The sequence below is a fragment of the Hyperoodon ampullatus genome (assembly GCF_949752795.1).
Source record: "Hyperoodon ampullatus genome assembly, chromosome: 20".
NCBI lineage: Eukaryota > Metazoa > Chordata > Mammalia > Artiodactyla > Ziphiidae > Hyperoodon > Hyperoodon ampullatus.
In genome coordinates this window covers 13,072,117-13,091,891 of record NC_136933.1, presented here as the reverse complement: position 1 = coordinate 13,091,891, position 19,775 = coordinate 13,072,117, and the positions used below count along the sequence as shown (strand labels likewise).

The 19,775-nt window shown below is 36.0% G+C and overlaps 1 protein-coding gene across 1 annotated transcript in view; it reads right to left on the bottom strand.

The window, feature by feature from the left end:
• The window catches only part of PURG (purine rich element binding protein G), a gene marked incomplete at both ends in the record, with an annotated part of 34,029 nt that extends 14,667 nt beyond the window's left edge, over positions 1-19,362 (bottom strand). Inside the window, one exon of the mRNA XM_079726583.1 lies at positions 18,487-19,362. Within this exon, the coding sequence (XP_079582709.1) occupies positions 18,487-19,362 (876 nt within the window). The remainder of the gene's footprint in view (positions 1-18,486) is intronic.
• Between the last annotated feature and the right edge of the window lie 413 nt (positions 19,363-19,775).

The following is a 19,775-nucleotide window of genomic DNA, read 5'->3' as shown; positions in this document are numbered from 1 at the left end:
CACGTAAAGCTAATGGCAGTGGAATATTTTTCTTTTGTAGTTCCCTGTATCTCTAGTCCGTAGCAAAAGGGCTGGCACAGAGTAGCCACCTAATAGCCACTGCATGAATACAAGAACAGGATCATTTATCTATTAAGCAAGGGAAAAATGTTTCTAAAGTAAAATTTAGGATGGGTAGGAAATTAAAGATCTCATATTCTACTGAACCTTACTTTGTGAGTCAATCTTTGAAATAAAATGACATAGTATTTCTTATCAGGTTTTTAAATTATCACTTTCATTTCCACTTGTCACCATTTTGATTTGTCTGTAAAGTACTGTGATCTTGAAGCAACAAGATTTCAAAGGCAGGACTTCCCTGGTGGGGCAGGGGTTAAGAATCCGCCTGCCAATGCAGGGGACATGGGTTCGAGCCCTGGTCCGGGAAGATCCCACATGCCGCGGAGCAACTAAGCCCGTGCGCCACAACTACTGAGCCTGCGCTCTAGAGCTCGCGAGCCACAACTACTGAGCCCGCGTGCTGCAACTACTGAAGCCCGCGCGCCTAGAGCCCGTGCTCTGCAACAAGAGAAGCCACTGCAACGAGAAGCCCACGCACCGCAATGAAGAGTAGCCCCTGCTCGCCGCAACTAGAGAAAGCCCGCGTGCAGCAATGAAGACCCAACGCAGCCAAAACTAAATTCAAAAAAAAAAAAAAAGATTTCAAAGGCAAAACAGGAACAGGAACACTTGTGATTAAGTGAAGAGGGATGATTTAAGCCATCAGCCCGGGTCTAGGTGTAGAGGGGAATAGAAAAGAGGAAGAAAAACAGTCTCTAGTTTTAAACTTAAATTCAAGTTAAAAAGATGGGATTTTGCTATGGGAAAGTAAGTTTAAATTTTTAAAATATATTTAATCAAGTTTTAGGCTGTGTCTAAAAAAAATCTTTTGGAACTGGAAGAATGGCCTATTTAAGGCTTTTGGTGTATAGGGCCAAAAGATAAGTCCACACTTTACCAAAGCAACTGTAACTAAATATGAACGATGCCAAGAAGGAAAGATGGTCAATTAATGTCAGATAAAATAGAGAAGATACAGAGAAAATGAGAAAAGCCTAGAGAAGGAAGTTGAAGGTAACTTTAGGAGAAGTTTCACTGACTCCATGGATATAGAAATTGAAAGGTTCTTCTGATACAATGCCCACACTGATAAGCAAGCTGGAGTCTCCAGCAGTGAAATGACCTGCTCCAATCCTATCTAGAATGCAGAGCCAGGGCTTCTGAATGATAACATACAACACAGTACCCCCAGCCTCTACACCACACCTCTGCACACCCGGAGGGCAAAGGAGAGACCTTAGGATTCTTTAAATTCCATGAATGCTTGAAATAATAGTCCAAATAAAAAACACCTAAAATATTTTGGCTTTATAAATTATAGCACAATTATACAGTAGTGAGTAATTTGGCATCCACATTCATTTTACAGTTATTTTTGTAACAAAATTATTAAAACGAACTTGTCATTTAGAATTGAATTATTAAAAATCTAATTTAAGAATCAAGTTTCGTGTTTACCTAGATTAATTTTTTCCCACATAAAACATAAAAAAATTTCCATCAAAGTGTAGATTTTCTGTAATATGCCTCACGTCAGAAGCAAATCACCTAATGGAAGGTACTGCTTGAATCCCAGCTTGGCAAGTCATTAAATGGAATATTGGGGTCTTTTTCAAAAAATGAGTCAAACAGTAAGTGGTGATTAACAAACCAAATAGCACATAGTTACCTAATGACCCAAAGGATCCTTAAATAGGAGTATAGTTTAGCAATGTTTGAAGAACAATAATACAAACTAGTTTTAGTTATTATAAATCACACAGGCATCCCTAATTCTAAGTAAATTTAACACTATAATTGATAAAGTAGGTAAACAGTTGTCAGAAAAAGGCTCAGAACTTGGGGAATTTTCACACCGGAGTTTACTACATTAAAGCTTCCTATTGGGACTTCCCTGGCGGTCCAGTGGTTAAGACTCCGCGCTTGCACTTGCAGGGGGCACAGGTTTGGAACCTGGTCAGGGAACTGAGATCCTGCATGGTGCATGCAGTGCAGCCAAAAAAAAAAACCCCACAAAGATTCCTACTGGCAAAATATTAATGCCTAGCTTATGTCAGAGACTACAAGAGAGGAGAAGTTAAGTTCTGGGTTGTTGGCAGCATGTGCCCTGAGGACTGCATGACACTAAATGAAGTTCTGTGATTTAGGGGTGACAACAGTGGGCAGTGGAGAAAGATCTTAAAACGATGGGAGCACTGCAAAGAAAAAAATAATTGCTTAGTATGTTACTGAACCAGATGAACTTCAACTCTTTCACTAAATCTTTTCAACTCAAAAAAATTTTTTCCCCTTTGCTGAGAAAACATTTTTGATTTTATAATGGAAATCAAGAGAATAATGAAATTCAATTTTAAGGAATTTTCTTTGAAGTAAATATTATCAATCCGTTGCAACAGATCATTGAAGAAAAATATATGGGTGCTACAAAAATTATGGAGTTATTTTAAATGTTCTAAGTAAACTGCATTTTTTTCTGAAAAAATCATAAGAATACATTGATATTATGAATTGTTAAATGCATAAAATGAAGAAAAGTTCAGTTATCATTATCCAAGAATCATGGTCAACTAGTGTTTGTGTTAGTTCCAAAATAATTTAAGCCAAGAAATGGTAGGCTTTTTCCTTATGTCAAGATCATAAGCATAAAACCCTAATTATAGTATTTCTGGCTATTTAGATGGATATTGCTTACAGGATTGCAAACTTTATTGAGTTCTTAAAAAATTTTAATAACAGAGTAAGAGAAACTTTTTGAGGAAAAATCTGAAAAAGAAGAGTTTTAAAAATGTTTCTTGTGTTGGGTTTTTTCTCAACTGCCAATGATTTTGAAAACAGCATTTGAAACACTTCATTTGCAGAAAATGCATTTTTATTTATGGCTAGTCCTCCCAAATTATGTTTCTAATGAAGCTACTTAAAGCTAAACAGTTTCATACTGTACTAAGGGAAGATTCTGAAATCATTTAGTGAACATCAACACTGTCAAACACCAGAAAAATTTCCAATCTACTATACTACTATATAAGTAATGAGAAAACAATCCTAGAATGTACATAGGAAAAGTCTAGGAAATTCCAGGATTTAAGCCTAATTGTCCTGGTAACTCTAACCTCAAACCTTCAACAAACAAGCACAAAGATTCCATTTGGAGTCCCCTAGGTCTCAGGAGGAATAAAGTGCTACCTTTCCCTGTAAATCAGTGGAAAGCTTCCAGGATAAAATGCCCTTCATTCAGTCACCCAAAGATTATAAAGGGCTCTTAATATAAGCACAATTGCCCTGTAATTGTAAATCTTTTTGCATGAGAATTATAACAATACAAGCTATCAGGATTCTACTTGGAGAGCTAAGTAGCCATAATTATAAACCCATTATTGGTGCAAGAAGGGTTCAGAAAATATCTTGCTTATTGAAAAGAAAGGTTGAGAAGAAAGTAGAATGGTGTTGCCAGGGGATGGGGATGGGGGAATAAGGAGTGTTTAATGGGTATAGAGTTTCAGTTTTGCAAGATGAAAAAGTTCTGGAGATTGGCTGTATAACAAGGTGAATATACTTAACACCGATGAACTGTATACTTAGAAGTGGTTAAGACAGCAAATTTCTTGTTATGTGCTCTTTTAAACACACACAAAAAAGTTGAACAAGATCAGAAGTGAGGCATTCAGACTGATTAAGGATATATTTTCTACTCCTAATAAATTTTAACTTTTATCTGAAAAAAAAAGGTTGAGAGAAGTCATTCAAGACTCTGAGGGTCAACTTGTGAGAAGGCAAAAGACAAATTACCTATGGACTTGATTCGGGCTGGGAAGACTCAGAATGTTTTGGTTGTGAAATGTGGGGAGTATGCATCCAGTGGTTATATGTCAAGTAGTTTGAATTTGAATTTAGGAGGTGGTGGAAAACTGGCATTCCCAGTGATCACTGCCCAGAAAGCTAGCCAATATGATAGCACACAATCTTAAATATTTGGATTTGTGTATTCAGCCTCTCTGAGTTTAGTGAGCCGTAGCTATAACTTGTTAATAGCATAATCAAAAAATCATCTTCCCATGGTGTTATGGCTGACAGTATTATAATTTAAGTAATTACAGCTAGAAAAATGATATGGGAGAAAGGATGCAAGTCTAAGACCATGACAACAAATGGCCTCTAGACCATCTGTATCACAATGAGAAAGAGCCAATTTCAAACCCCACTCTGGACCAACAAAATCAGAATCTCTGGGGATGAGGACCAAGCCTGCATTTTTAATTGCTATGTACACTAACGTTTGAGAATGACTGGGCTGAATTTGAAAGGGAGAAACTGTTGTCATTTTAATGGAAGTTAGAACTCATTAAAGGTACATATAGAGTTTAATGCTGAAGGGTATTTTTGATGACATCATCATGGTCATGGCTCTTTGAGTTCTTCAGAGGCACAGAAGAGATTCTCTACTGTTTTAAAGGAGGGACCAATGGATTAAAAAAATCTCTTTGGGGATTTCTCTGGCGGTCCAGTGGTTAAAACTCAGAGCTTCCACTGCAGGGGGCATGGGTTCAATCCCTGGTCAGGGAAATAAGATCCCACATGCCGCGCAACACGGCCAAGAAGGAAAAAAACCATCTCTTTGAAGTATTAGAACAGACATATTCCTAGGTGAGTCACAAGACAGTTTGTGCTCCAAGAGCCAGCTGTCTGGCTAAGCTTGAAATTTTCAGAACTACAATGAGAACATTATAGCTCTAAAGCAGAGATGACAAATAGCAAATATTTGGCATGAATGCTGTTCTTCTCTCTTTCCCTCTAGATGCAGATTTCAAATTCTCAATGCCGCACTTTAGGGCAGCCAATCAACTGTAGTAACAAACAAGATGAAACAAATTTGTTGTTACTTCTCCAGGGTATGGAAGGGGATGCAGAAAGAACTGGTCTCTCTTCATAATTTTATACACACACACACACACACACACACAATATTTCTGTAGAGGAGTAAAATCTACTTAGCTAAATATTTAGAAATGTATAATACAGATATAGTTTATAGACTTTGGTGTAATATATTTCAACTTACTCAGGTCTCTTTCTCGAAGGTATTATTAGTTGTCCTTTTGAAATTTGGAAATGTTACAGAATCATAGAAAGCAGAAACAACTGAAGAAATGACAAGAAAAAAGTGGACTCTCCAAGTGAGAACCGAGTTTCATACTGATTCACGCTAGATCCCTGAATTTAGATATTATTGCCGCAGCTACCCTTCTGTCTTTTACAAAGCCTTGAAACTCTCCAGGAGAGAATCACGTATTATTTGCAACAGTAATCAATTTACTTGGAAACCTGACCTCTAATACAGATTATCTGAGATGAAATTAGTAAACTTTATGGTTTCTTTCCATCTTAAATTAGTAGTGCAAGAAAAAAATGAAGAGTGAAAATATTGTTTTTTCGCTTCAACCTTTAAACAGAATTTATTCCGGGTTTTTATGAAGAAAACCTTCATTGGATAATGTCCAATAATTTGGTTTTCCAATTTACCATACTATCACTTACGTCTTTCCAAATAAACCTGTAGAAGGTACTTTTGAAAGAGCAATATAAATGCTAAACTTATTCCTTCATATAATCCTTTCTGAAAAGAATGATTAAAAGTGAAACATTTCTTATAAAAATTATATGTTATACTTCATTTTGTAGGGCAAATTTCATGGAACTTGTCTTAACTAATTCATTTAAGTAGTAAAGCTCATGAAAATTTGAAAACTGGTTCGTATGTTGTTTTGCAATAACAAGGGGTGCGAGGAAGTGATAAACTTTTTCTCTTTTTAGAATAATACTAGAAAAACTGAAATCACACTTCTTTATCAAACCTGGTAAATTAACAGAAGACCTGAATGCAAAAGTTCTAAGTGTTATTCCTAAGAAATTCTCTTTGTTGAAAAGAATTTTTAAAGTAATAACAATCCAATTTTTTTCTCATTTATTAATTCCCTTTATGCATCCTACATTAAGTGTATGTCTAGTCTCTGCCTTAAATAATTCCAATAACAGGGGTGGGAGTAACACTACTTCTTCAAGTTTGTCCTCATATTGAGGTGAAATCTTCTATAAATCTCTATTCTGTCTGAAGCCTACTCAGATTATAATTCTAAGACAAATATTTTAAACCTAAAATTTTAATTGTTATTATAATACAAACAGGATAGATAGAGAATATTAAAAAAAAGTTACACCACCTGTAATGATCCTTTTGAGTTGGTGAGTATCTCTGTTATGTCAGCAGGGAATCTTTTTCAAAATTAGGAATTCATTCATTGTTTTTGGAGCACTAATCACTGAAGTTGGAAATAGAAGTTAATGAACTTGCAGAACTGCCAAGTGTCTATATGTGAATTAATTTTGTGTTTCTGATAGGATGTGATCCACTAAAATGATAGCTGTTAAGTGGCTATGTATAGTCATATATATTAATTATACAGATTTATATATAAAATATGGTTTTGTTAATTATGATCAACACATTAATTATAGAATCTCTTCAGGTTGGCAAACATAAATTATTCTTAAATATGTTAGTTATGTTTTCAAATAATATTCTCAATGAGTAGGTGAAGTATCTCTAAATTTAAATCAATGGGTCCAATTGTTAATTTGAAAAAAGTACTATAAATATACTATAGTATATATATAATTCCTCTATCCTATGCATATAGATAGGACACAGGAAGACGGTGAAAATATTACATGCTTTTAAAAGAAATTTATGTATTCCTATCCACATATATCTTAAGAGCCAAGCAGCATTTTAAGCTTTAACCTTTATTTTCTGTTTACTTAGCCTATTTTAGTAATTATGAACCATTTGAGCTACACGGAGTATGTCACAAAACGTAAATTTAAGGGGCGAAACTAATTCCAAGGTCCCTTCAAGTCCTAATACTTAATATTCACTAAAACTTGTATTAACAATTCTTGAGTATAGAAATTATTCACTTTCCTTTAGTAAGGCTTGTACACAGTTATTTAATAAATTAAAAATATGCTTCAGTCTCCATAAATTTGAAAGCTAAACTTTTCATATAAGGATTCATAATTGTTAATTCCTATCAGAATTATCTCAAGATAGCTGTAAAAAAATCAGAGGGAACTAATAAGAGTTATTACATGTAATGAAAGGGTAAAAAAGAGAGGAAAATAATTCTTTACCTAACCTCTAGTCAATTTATAAAAAAAAAAGTTGCTTGTTTTAAGATCTGTAAATTTCTCAAAGCAGAATGAGTAGCACTGAATCTTTTTCCTACCAAGATGCTACAGTTGTTTTGACCCAAGTTTCTCTTTACTATCTTTTGTAGCTAAGGTAAAATCACATCAGCCTAGAGTATTGTTTCTTAAAGTGTGGTCCCCAGATCAGCAGCATGGGGTCACCTGGGAATGTATCAGAAACAAAAATTCTTGGTCCTCTCTTCACTCCCCATAACTAACGAACAGAAACTCTGGGGGTAGGGGCCAGCAATCTGGTTTAACAAACCCTCTAGCTGATTCTTAATTCCCCTAAAGTTTGAAATCCAAAGCCCTAGAGTAATGGAGAAAAATGTGGATCTGTAAACAGGGCAGTCATCACAATTTATCCCTCTGGAGGTAAGGGAAAAAAAAAAAAAGAGGAAACGTGGTAATTAAAATATGAAAATGAATGGAATAACGCAGGAGTAGGATGGCAGAAAAAGTTGCAAAAAAAAAATAATCACCCAGTAAAACTCTCACCAATATTGATAAGATTCTTTTTAACATAACCAGTTGACTTTGCTTCATGAAAAATTAACTTGTAGACCCACTGTGAACAGTAATTTGTCTCTTCTATGCCCTTAGGGTAGAATTGGGATAATCATCTATATTTTCATCATCTGATCCCTTTAAAAAATTATTCACACTTACTTGAAATAGTTGGTTGGGATTAGAGGTTCAAACTGTAAGCTATACTAAAAATCAAATAAATTGGATTTATTAGCACCATACATCCCAGTAATCAGAGGCAGATTTATTTACAGTGGTGGCTGGGGTAGACTGTGCTTTATTGGTTGGGAGTTAAATTTCAGAGTAAGTCTCAGAGGCAGGTCTGGTCTAACTGAGCACAATCTTTGGCTTGGTGTCAGTAAGGATTCAAATATATTATATTCTGAAACACTGAACCAATTTCTGAACCTCTGGAAACGTATATTAAAATGGGGATAATAACGAAGATTAGAGATAGTAGATATAAGGGGTCCAACAAAGCCTAGAACATGGTAGGTATTCAATAAGTAATAGTTATTAGTACTGATAAATCTTGATTGACTCTTCCTTTTGTTACCACCTTCTATTTAAAAATGGTCATGGTGCAATTTTCCTAGAGGCTAAATTCATTTCTGAAATGACGTGTCAATCATGCTAGTCAAAATATTTTCTGAAGACCTATTATGTACTGAAAAGTAGGAGTAACTGCCCTTTTAGGCCGTATCATCCCAAGCGAAATGTTTTCTACTCATCTTAAACTGTTATACAGAAGTACAGTTAAGAGTGTTGAAATTAGTTAAGTAAAGTGAAGCAGGAGCCCTTTCTTAGAGTCCAAAGTGTAGTTCATAGGGCAATATATAAATTTTCAAAGATCAGCTTTAGTCTTTCTTTATAGTGTTTCAATAGTCATCTGAACAAATAAATAGGATGGAGTGGGGCTATGGTAGTAGTGGGAGAAATCAGTGTTCTCAACCACTTTCAACAGGGTACAGTGTACAGAAGGGAGGAAAAAACAGGGACGGAGGTTAGTTATGAGTGATGGAGTTTTAGAATTCTATTTTTACCCCGATGATAGCATGGTTTACCCTTTTGGGGGAATTTACTCAACAGTGATAGATAAAATCCCATAATAACTCAACTGAACCTTCAGACTATTTTACCCTATTGAAATTTCTAGACTGACAATCATTGGTATAAATCACACTGCTAGTCTGAAAGACCTAGAAATAAAATACAGTTTCTGAAGTAAATTAGCAAATGATAAGTAAAGTTGTCACACTAGGTGTGATACACACTAGGTGTGATACACACTAGGTGTGTACACACTAGGTGTCTTGTATTCCTAAGTCATTATCTCATGATTCTGTTGTTTTATTTGCTGGGTAATTTTGTCACTTAGGTGTGTTCTTTTGGTAAGGTTGCTTGGAGTGTTTGAAATGGGAAACTGAGGAAAATTTCTACAAAATGGCCAGGGTAAAGAACTGCCAAACTAAATTATTCCCTCCCATCCCACTTAGATTTCAGACTACACTGAAGAAGAAGCAATCAAGAACCTAAAATCGATCTGCTATTTGAGGAGGAAGAGAAGAGAGGAAAAAAACTTCTACAACAGCCAATTCACTCTATAGAATTTGTTGATCAGATGGCTAGTGTGAACCACCACCAGGCTAAAGACTGTTTTAGTAAACGTTTCTGCAATCAAATTTTATGTGCACAGATATTATTGTTATTTTTTTTGAAATTGACAAAACACACGTATACATGCACTTCAAAATATGCTTTCTTTGCCCGTGAACACTGTCTTTGATAAAGAAATAGGCATCCAAAAGACAGGTTTAGGGAGAAAGGTGTCACTCTTTTAAAATCCCCTCTGTTGACAGTGGTGGTGGCACCAATGACTGGAGGACTGGGATGCCTAAATAAATGCTTCTGAGACAAAAACCTGTGTGATGCTTTTCCTCCCCTCTAATCATCAACCTCTGTAGTTTCTCAAGGCTAAAAACAAACAAATAAACAGACTCATTATGTTTTATCTTTGCACACCCTAGTAGGGTCCTCTATAGCAAAACTATATTGTTCAAAGTTCAGCGTTCTTGATTTTCTTTGTTAAATGTCGTGATTTGTAACATAGGATCTTCAGTAGGACCAAGGAAATTGGGGTCAAAGGAAGGACCTGATTCTCGGGGACCAATGCAATGACAGTTGCAGTGTATTGTTTAGCAATGTAATTTACGGTTATTTCAGGAACAATGGCATTTCACAAAGTGATGTTAACTTTAAAAATTCTTTTGTCACGTGCAATATAGAAAATGATTATAAAACAAGTGTATAAAACAAGTGATGATACTTCCAAAAAATTAGACTTCATATAGATAATAAAAATATTTCTTAAAAAAATTAAAGCATAGGATAGTTATATAGTAAGTATTGGTCTTAGGACTAGGAACAAAATTTTATTGTGTGGCTAGAGAGATACCTGTTATAAAACTGACACTTCTGCATGCTCTTTTGGGCATCATCACAGGTTGGTGCATTATTATAGTTGTTTTTAATATAAAGAGAGAATCTCTTACTCACACTTTCTAATCCGGGTATTATTCTTCTGTTTTTTCTTTCACATTCTGTTAATACAGAATTTAAGAAGTTTAGAGTAGGAGGAAACTCTAGCTTCTAGTACAATCTTGTTCATGTTTCATATAAGGAAACCACCAAACAAAAGTGAAAGGATTTGCTCAGGGTCAGGCCATACACTGGCAGAATTAGGTCTTATTATTCTTTCTCAAAGGCTCTTTTAAAGGTTAAATAAACAGGGATTTAGTTTTGAGAATGACTTATTTATCTCATTTCTATTAGATTGATTTCTTTTGTTATAAGCAAGCAAAATAATCAGCCACCACCTTTCTCTTCTCTATTTCTTCTTTTATATTTGCCGCCTCTAGGCAACAACTTCATCAAATCCACAACAAATCATAAATAAAATCCTGAAGAAGAGTATTAGCCTACAGAATCATTTGTTCTAAGAAAAATAAAATACTGAATATTTCCAAATATAGGGGTCTCAGATAAAGACATTTGGCCTCTAATCAGATCAAATAAAGTAATCAGATTTATACCGTTATTCTGATAAAGACTAAAGCCAACAAAAGCACTTTTCCTCCAATTTTACACTTTGAGCGACTCTAGCTTTTAAATACTATGAACACTTTTCTTAGGGATTACTTTCTCTTTTCTTTACTCCTAATATTTCCTGGGAACAATGAATACTTGGAATAGAATAACACAGAAACTAAGTATAAAGGGGTAAAATAAAAGTACAGGCAATGCCTATTCAACCTTAGAAAAAAGTCAACACTAAAGAAGGAACTGTATATTCCACTTAAATGAGTATTTTCTTCATATTCACATTACAAACTAACCTCACCGTAGCAGCATTAATTCATTACCAATAAGCTTTTATTTATTGGTAGATGCCACTGGCCTCAGTAAGACTATGCAATTTCTCACAAGGGATATTCCAAAGAAGGTAAAGTTTGGAAAACAATTTACCAGAAAGCGCCAACATGGGAAACTCCTTGATTAAGGATGGAAAATTATTAATATTTTTTAGCCTAAATTTAAGCAAAACTCTTCCTGAAGGTGAATTACCTTCCTTTCGATCCCTCTTTTTAAATAAGGAACAATACCTATAAACCATTTTAAGCTTCAACAAGTAAATACCTGGTGATCTTTACCAATGTTACAGATTCTGCAAAGGATAATGAGTTATTCATCACTAAAATAAAAGAAGCAAACTCTTTTATGCTTTAAAAATAAATGTTTAAGAGAATCTTGTTTTCTAACAACACTTTTTCCATGTTACAAACAGAAAATCATGCCATCAGTTATGGAGATATTATTCTAAAGTTGAAACCAATGCTTTAATTTTTAAACCTTTTAACATTTTCATAGAGTTTACACACACCAACCCACATACTCGTTAATTTGAGAAATTCTTTCTCAACCCACATACTCGTAATTGGTTGCTTTAATTCATAACTATATAGGATCCTTCAGGGTTCAAGTATGGGACCTTTAATTTTTCAGATAATTTTTTCTTGGTGGTTATTAGAAAAGTGACCTTAAAGTGCCTCCTTGATGTGAATAAAAAGAGAACTGTGACTTTTGAGGGGGAGGGGTTGGGGAACTATTAAAGCAACTTTGTTTATATTTTCAGGAATAGTAATTATGCTAATTTCATTTTCAAACAATTATATTTGCTATTTTATATTCTTACAGCAGAAAACAGAGATGGTTTAGTTGTACTTGTAACCTCATAGCCCCTACATTTTTAATCTTTTCCCAAATCATCTTAGTACCTTTTGGTCCCAAGGAAATCTGACGGACTCTGGGTCCCTCAATGGGGAATCAATGCTTTAAATAATCAGAAGTAGCGTTAACCCTTTGTTTAGTCTTGGATTTGACTAAATGTTAAATGAATTATTCATTAATAACTATACTTTTTCTCATTATAAATATAAACACTCGTGTTAATAAATCTAAAGATTTCAGCAGGATCATAACCTTTTGCTATGGTTCTAGTGCTGCTTTACTCTTACAATGGCAAGGTCTTTGGATAAAAATAATAGTAACAGAAATAGTAAAAACTGACTAACAGTGATAATTTATTAAAGCTTTTAAACATGGGTGTTTTTCATTAGGGGACACAGTTAATCTAAAATACACTTTGGGTAAATAACTTAACATCCTGAACTGTATTACCTCAGGAAAAAGACCAATACTTTTTTGAGGGAAGGAAGAGAGGGAGCTAGGAGGTCAGAGTGGTTTCAAATAGGGACGGGAAACTGAATATTTATACATTTAAAAATTGATATATACATATATTTGCATTTTGAGTAAATTCCAATGGGAGTCATTTGAAATTTCCTTGAGGTTCCCTTGGTGTCATAAATAGTTCAAATTAAATGTAACTATCTATGTATTTAATTGATCTATGGTAACTAGATCAAGTATGGTATCTAGATAAAAGGGGAAAAAAATTCACTTATAATGACAGATCTAAAATTGATACTACTGGGTACAGGAGAGTGTATACGATATGTTTTCAACTGTATGTTTAAGAAGAATATCTGTATATATAATACATATGCTTGTATATGCACAGTAACTCCAGAAGGAGACACAAGAAATTGGTAACACTAGTTGCTACATTTCAGTGTCTACCCATCTGGCCCATTTAAATTTTGTACTATATGCATGTTTTCCTTATTCAAAAATATTGACTAAATAAATTTAAATTACTTAAAAAATCATGTCAAATTAAGGAAAAAAGATTAATTTTTTAACATTATACAAGAAAATATACTAACACATAAATTGTTTTTCTACATAAATTTGGGTATGACAGAGTAACTGTGATCTAAAAACTCAATTTTCGGGCTTCCCTGGTGGCGCAGTGGTTGAGAGTCCGCCTGCCGATGCAGGGGACACGGGTTCGGGACACGGGTTTGTGCCCCGGTCTGGGAAGATCCCACATGCCGCGGAGCGGCTGGGCCCATGAGCCATGGCCGCTGAGCCTGCGCGTCCGGAGCCTGTGCTCCGCAACGGGAGAGGCCACAACAGTGAGAGGCCCGCGTACCGCAAAAAAAACAAAAACAAAAAACTCAATTTTCACAAGACGTGAAATTGGGAAAAACATACTTTCCCTGTACCTCACTGCTACAGTATTGTGGACTACGGATTGTCTCAACAGCATACTAACATCCCTACTCTCTTCCTCTAATGGGCTAGCCATGAGCCAATATTTCTCTATGAAATTCAAGAAATCTTTAAGGAAACTCCAGAAAGATTTTAAGAATCTTATTTGGCAGTGATAAATATTATACCTGTATTATTCTGTTGGCATAGAATCAATTTTAAATTATCTTTGTGGTTTACTTTAGATTTTATCCTGCCAAAGATGTTTGGTGTTTTGGTAAAAGAGAAACTTCAAACTATGTGATGACTAAGCAAAGCTCTTACATGAAGCTTGGAATAAGATTTTACAAATAGTTCCAGTGAAAGACATTTGGAAATAAGCAGGAAAAAAGAAAACCTCACACTTATGAAAAAATGATTCCCAGAACACTACTTCAAATTTGCAATTAAGTCCTATTTACTTAAGTATTAAAATAAACCGTAAAACAAATTCTAAAGGAATGATAATACATACATCAACTTTCATTGGTAGCTGCTTATTAAAACTGAGCGTCTGAGGGTGTATTCCAAGTTCATCCTCTTCAAATTGTGCAGCTCAGATAAATGTTTATTGTACTGAAAATATTTGCAAAATTACAATATAAATACATGATTATATTAAGATAGGATCACTATATATAATGTATTCTTATCCACAAATATAAAATAAATGCAGTAAATATAGTATACTCTTGATGAATTGTTAGTACACAGTGTTGTTAGTAAAGTACATACAACCTATTATTAAGCAACAATTATCTAGTTTTCAAAGGTATATCTTAGGAAGTTTTCAGGATGGAAGGATACACTAAGTCCCCTAATACCCTTTTTGGTTGGTGAAAGTTAGTTCTTCTGCAAGTTTTGAAATAATATCATATTTGTTTTAGCAATTGTTCTTAGGCTCTTTGCATTTCCTTAATTTGAACTTTCTTTAGTCTGGGTGTTTTCTTAACGATGCCATATCAGCCAATCATACTTTTAATTCTAATATAGTATCATGTACTGTCTTTTCATTACTAATTTAAACACACATCAACAATGAAACAGAATTGTTAAACATTTTTATGTCTGCACAAATTCCCAAAATTCATTTTCAGGGTATTATGGGGAATCTCAATTAGATATAATCTCAACTGTAATACTAACCTGGGCTAGAAATAGTTTTTTTTATTGATTCTAGTCCTGAAGACTACAAATATGAACTCTACTTTAAAATTCCTTGTTAAATGTATTGGGATTTGCTTCAGAAACATTTTCTACCCTTCTCCATTACACTGATTTAATGGAAACTTGTTACTACGGCAGTTCCAACACAAACATATGCATGCAAGAGCTCACCCTACAGATTCTAACTACATAGTTATTGAAACACATCCCACTGGTTAAGTGGCATAAATGTACATCTTTTATATACAAAAGGTAAAGTGCATTATTAAATTAGTGAACTGACAGATTGTCTGCCTGGACCATATAGCTTTCAAATAGACAAATGTGAAATTCTCCCATTAGAACCAATTATTTCAAGAGGTTCCAATTAGCTTTTCCACTCTGTCATTTATTTTTTGGCCATGCTCTTTAGTGCAAATAAGCTTGTGTTTGACTCAAGTTTAAGGGACATGGCAGTTTGGGGCTTTAACAGGGAAAATTATAAAATGTGGCAAAGTTTAATACTTTTATAATACATTGCACCTTTTGCATATAAGCAACAGATTAGTGCTGCTTTCAATTGGTAGGAGCACACTGCCAACGATTATAACAGACCCGTTTCCAAATTTCATACTATCAGCTTATATTATTACAGTTTTGAGCCTGTACTACATTATGCTTGGATTATTATGTGCAAACATCATCAGTGTTTTAGAATTATATAGTGAACTAGTAATTTTGGTTACTAACTTTAATGCTCACTTTTTGACTTCTAACATCCAGTTGCCTTAAGAATTTTATGTCTTCAAGGCAGGGATCCTATTATTTTGAAGAGTACCATGTACACTTGCGGCTCCATTTATGTTACAAATGCCAATAAATAAAATGTATATTGCACAGATAAGAATAGTAGCGTATTTTATCAGATACATCTCAGTACTTGTCCTAATACCAGAGTTTTGGATTGGATCTTATTTGATTATGGCTAATGAATGACTGGAAATTTTAAGTATCAAAAAGAATCATAGCATCATTTCATTTTTCGGTGAACATTAACTTTGAAAAAAATGAAACAAAAGGACTGGCAGAAGGCTTGATGATTCTAAAGTATATTCAACTGCCGTTACATATGCATCTATCCAGTTTGTAGCTTTCAGATGGTAAAAACTCTGAAGTATACATACAATGTAGAAAATTTGGCTGCCTAACCAATTTTTCACTTAAATTATTAATGCAAAATTAAACTAATAATATTTATATACAATGAGTTAAAGATATTTAAGTCTGACATTTTATCATGTGTATGTATATATATATAACACACATATATACACACACATAGATGTGTGTGTGTGTGTATGTATATATATATATATATACATACATACACACACACACACTCAAACCTTACCAGACTAAAAACCAAGAAGGAAATTATTTAGACTTAACAGATATAAATATTTTGGAAGGGAAGGCTTTAAGAGAGAGTATACAGTCACAGCAATGGTGATAGGAACACTCAAATACTGGAATATTCACAGCTCCAGTTTGCCAAAATCTGACAGGTTGATTATTAATTATTAATAGGCACTACAATGGCAGCAAAGCAATCAGTAGTACAGTAATTCAAGTGTACGCCACCCCTTCATACACCCCAAAACTACTTTTTATCAAGCCTAGAATAGTTATTTGACAGTGAGGACTGTTTAAAGATCCTTGCTACTTTTAGAGTCTCAACACCCGCCATGAGCTATTAACTCTAGTCCTAACACCATCTTCTAACCTTCAGCTGGTCCACAGTGATCCAGATGGCCCACAATTATAATGAACTGGGGAGATTCCTTCATACTTGAGGAAACTGGAAATACAATCAGTAAGCCAACACCAGTATGTACGTCTAGGTTACTGATTGCTTGTTCTTAAGTAATGTAAATCAGTGAAATTAATTTTCTTAATTCATATCATAAAGTTTTCTCAGTGACCTTACTTAAGTGTATTTGGGGACAAACGTCTGGAGGGAAAACAACTGTTAAAATAATTGTGAATGACTTATAGCATATAAAAAAAGAGCTACATTCTGAACTCAATCCATGCAGCCAGCTCTCATCAATGAGAGCTATATTTGGGGGTTGAAATCAGTGTCTGGCTTTTAAACATAATTATATGGACTCATTGTGTGGGAGGTGAATAAAGCCAAGATAAAAGACAGTAATTTCATTCAGATAAAATGCAGCTCAACAGATAAAATTTCAGTCAGTTAATACAGGGTGGGTTGGTACACATATACATTATATCCACTTGTATAAAAAATTGCTTAGGTGTTGAAAAATTGCTCTGGCACTTCCTGGAAAGTAATTTTTAATACCAGTAAGTGGGTGAGTCTTGTGTAAAGTAAACCTTGTGTAAAGTATCATAAAGAGCACCTTGGAAAAATGCCTGAATTATTCTTTCAAATATGTTTATAACCAATCTTCAAATTATATTTTTCCAGGCTGAAATTGTACATTTATTCTAAATGCTTTTTAGAGAAAAACTTTTTTTTTTTCCTGGAATTAAAACACCTTTAAAAGTCAGGTTTATACTGTAAGTGTTAAAATGGACTTCAGGGTAGCAACTGCAAAAGTGCTACTAAAATATATTATTACAGATTATTTTTATATCAGGTAACTGGTGCACCAACCCTTCTGAAACAGTGTTAAAGCAGCAGCATAAAATATAACACCTTGAGTCCATGATGTATTTTGGGAAAGAACCTCTCACAACCTTCAAATTAGCATGAAAAGCTAAAATATCAAGATTTCCATAGCAAAGCCTCCCACGCAACAGTGACATAAAAGTAATTCCTGAAACTTTGGAAAGTCAATAATAATATATGGTACAATAATCAGAGGTGAAGATGGGATTATAACTAGCTTAGAATAACCAACTAAAACTCTCTCATGGCATTGATATGGCAAGTATAAACTGTAGGGTCACCACAAAATTTGAAATTATAGAATACTATAGTAACTCTAAGATTTGATCCTTTAATGGTACTGTTTAATATTCAGTTATCCAATGGACATTTAATATATTTCTACTCGTACTTTTGTAAATAAATATATTTATAATAGAAGTCAGTTTCTGTTTCTGTGGTAACTGTCCTACAGGTAATCCTAGCAGTTTTTAATGAAGTAGGAATGGAATACTTTTTTGGGGGAACTTGTTAAATAGAAATTCACACTTACATATTAGGTATATGTATCTTTTTTTAGGCTTATGTCATAGTGCAATGTTAATCTTAGTTATAGTATCTAGAAGGTCAGAACGTCACACTGTGCTGATTTGCATACTTCAATAGTCTGGAGCAGCTGAAGCAGCTAAACTATTTAGCTCTGGGAAGGTTGAAATTCCCAAAAGAATTATAGTGTTTTATGGATAACATAACATGAGAATCAGACTCCTTGAAGTATAACTACTAGAGGTATTACTCATAACAAAGGGCCAAAAAAAGAGGAAAAATTTCTTCAAATGATTATGGATCAGTACTTTTAGCCAATTTATGATTTTAACTTTTGCCTGATGGAGTTCAATTTCATTCTAGTCGAGGCATTCTTGCTCTTCACCACTGGCCCTTCTGCCATCCATCCTCTTTTCTTTATGGCTGTTGAAAATTTTCCTCATCTCTTCTTCGTACTTGATAAAATTCTCCCCAAACCTTGTCCAAGCTTTGAATGGAACAGTAATAGTATTACGGTAAGGTGGCCTCACCTCACTTACCTTCAGGAAAATTCCATATTTATTAGAGCCCACATCAAAGTAGAACCTTTTATTGTCCACTCTGAAAGAAGTCCCCTCTGGGAGTTCGACTGGGTCATCGTCTCCACCTCTGCGTTCTTCTATGTCCCCTTCGCCATAGTCTTCAATGAGCTGAACCAAGGCATCCCGAAACTCAATCATCCCTTGTGCTGGGAGGACGATAGTCTGCTCTTGGCCCAAAGTGTGGCCAAAATAACCTATCATGCCAGTTCCCCGGATCATGGTTTGTCTTATCCTTAGGAAGCGACCCCGTTGATTTTCCTTTAGGTCTAGATAGTATTTCCTATTGTCCCTCTCTATGTAGTCTGTTTTGAGGACACTGTGAGGGTGCTCTTCGGACCCCACAGAGACTGGTGAGGAGGGTGCTGCGTGCTTCTGTCTCCTCCTGGAGCTTTGCTCTTTGCCGTGACCATGCTCTTGTCGGTGGCCTTTCAGGCCCAGGTGGGCATAGTGCTCGATGAAGTCCCCTAGACAGTCCTTCAGCTCCGCGGCCACAGACAGGGAGAGGGTCAGTTTACTCTTTCTGATATTGTCTTGCCGGCCTCTCCCTATCCAGACTTCGGCTATCTTTAGGAACCGGCCCCGGGAGCTTTGCTTCACGTCTAGGTAAAACCTCTTTTTCTGGATGTCCACCCTTTTGGAGGCCAGCTCCTGGATTTCGGCTGCGCCCCCAGCCTGGTTAGGGGTGGCTGAAGCCGCGTAGTGGGGGTAGTGGGAGTGCTGGGCCTGGGGATAGAGTCTACTCTTGCTGAGGCCAGAGCCCCCTACATTCTTGCCGCCGCGGCCACGGCCGCCGCCGCCGCCGCCGCCGCCTCCCCTTCGCCTGGCTCTTTCCATCTTCAGCTGCAAGTGACAAACAGACACACGGGGTGGGGTGGGGGAGGAGTGTTGAGAACAATCACAGACGCCCCTCGGCCTGCGCTGCCCCAGCCTCTGCCCGGGAACCCCACAGCTGGCCGCTCTTTGCGCGGCGCCGGCCGCCGCAGCGCCAGGACGGTCCGCGGCGGCGGCGGCGGCGGCGGGCGGCGGGCGGCGGGCGGCGTCTCCCGGCTCCGCACCGGGCACACAGCATCCCTCCGCCGCCCCTGGCCTCCCGCTCCCGCTCGCCGCCGGGCCGCCCGCCTCGGGCTGGACAGCCCCCGGGGCCCCAGCCAGCACACACTCACATCACCACTGCTGCCATCACCGCCTCCGCCGATGCCCTTCGAGGCCGCCGCCGCCGCCGCCTCCAGCTCTCGGCCCCTCTGTTG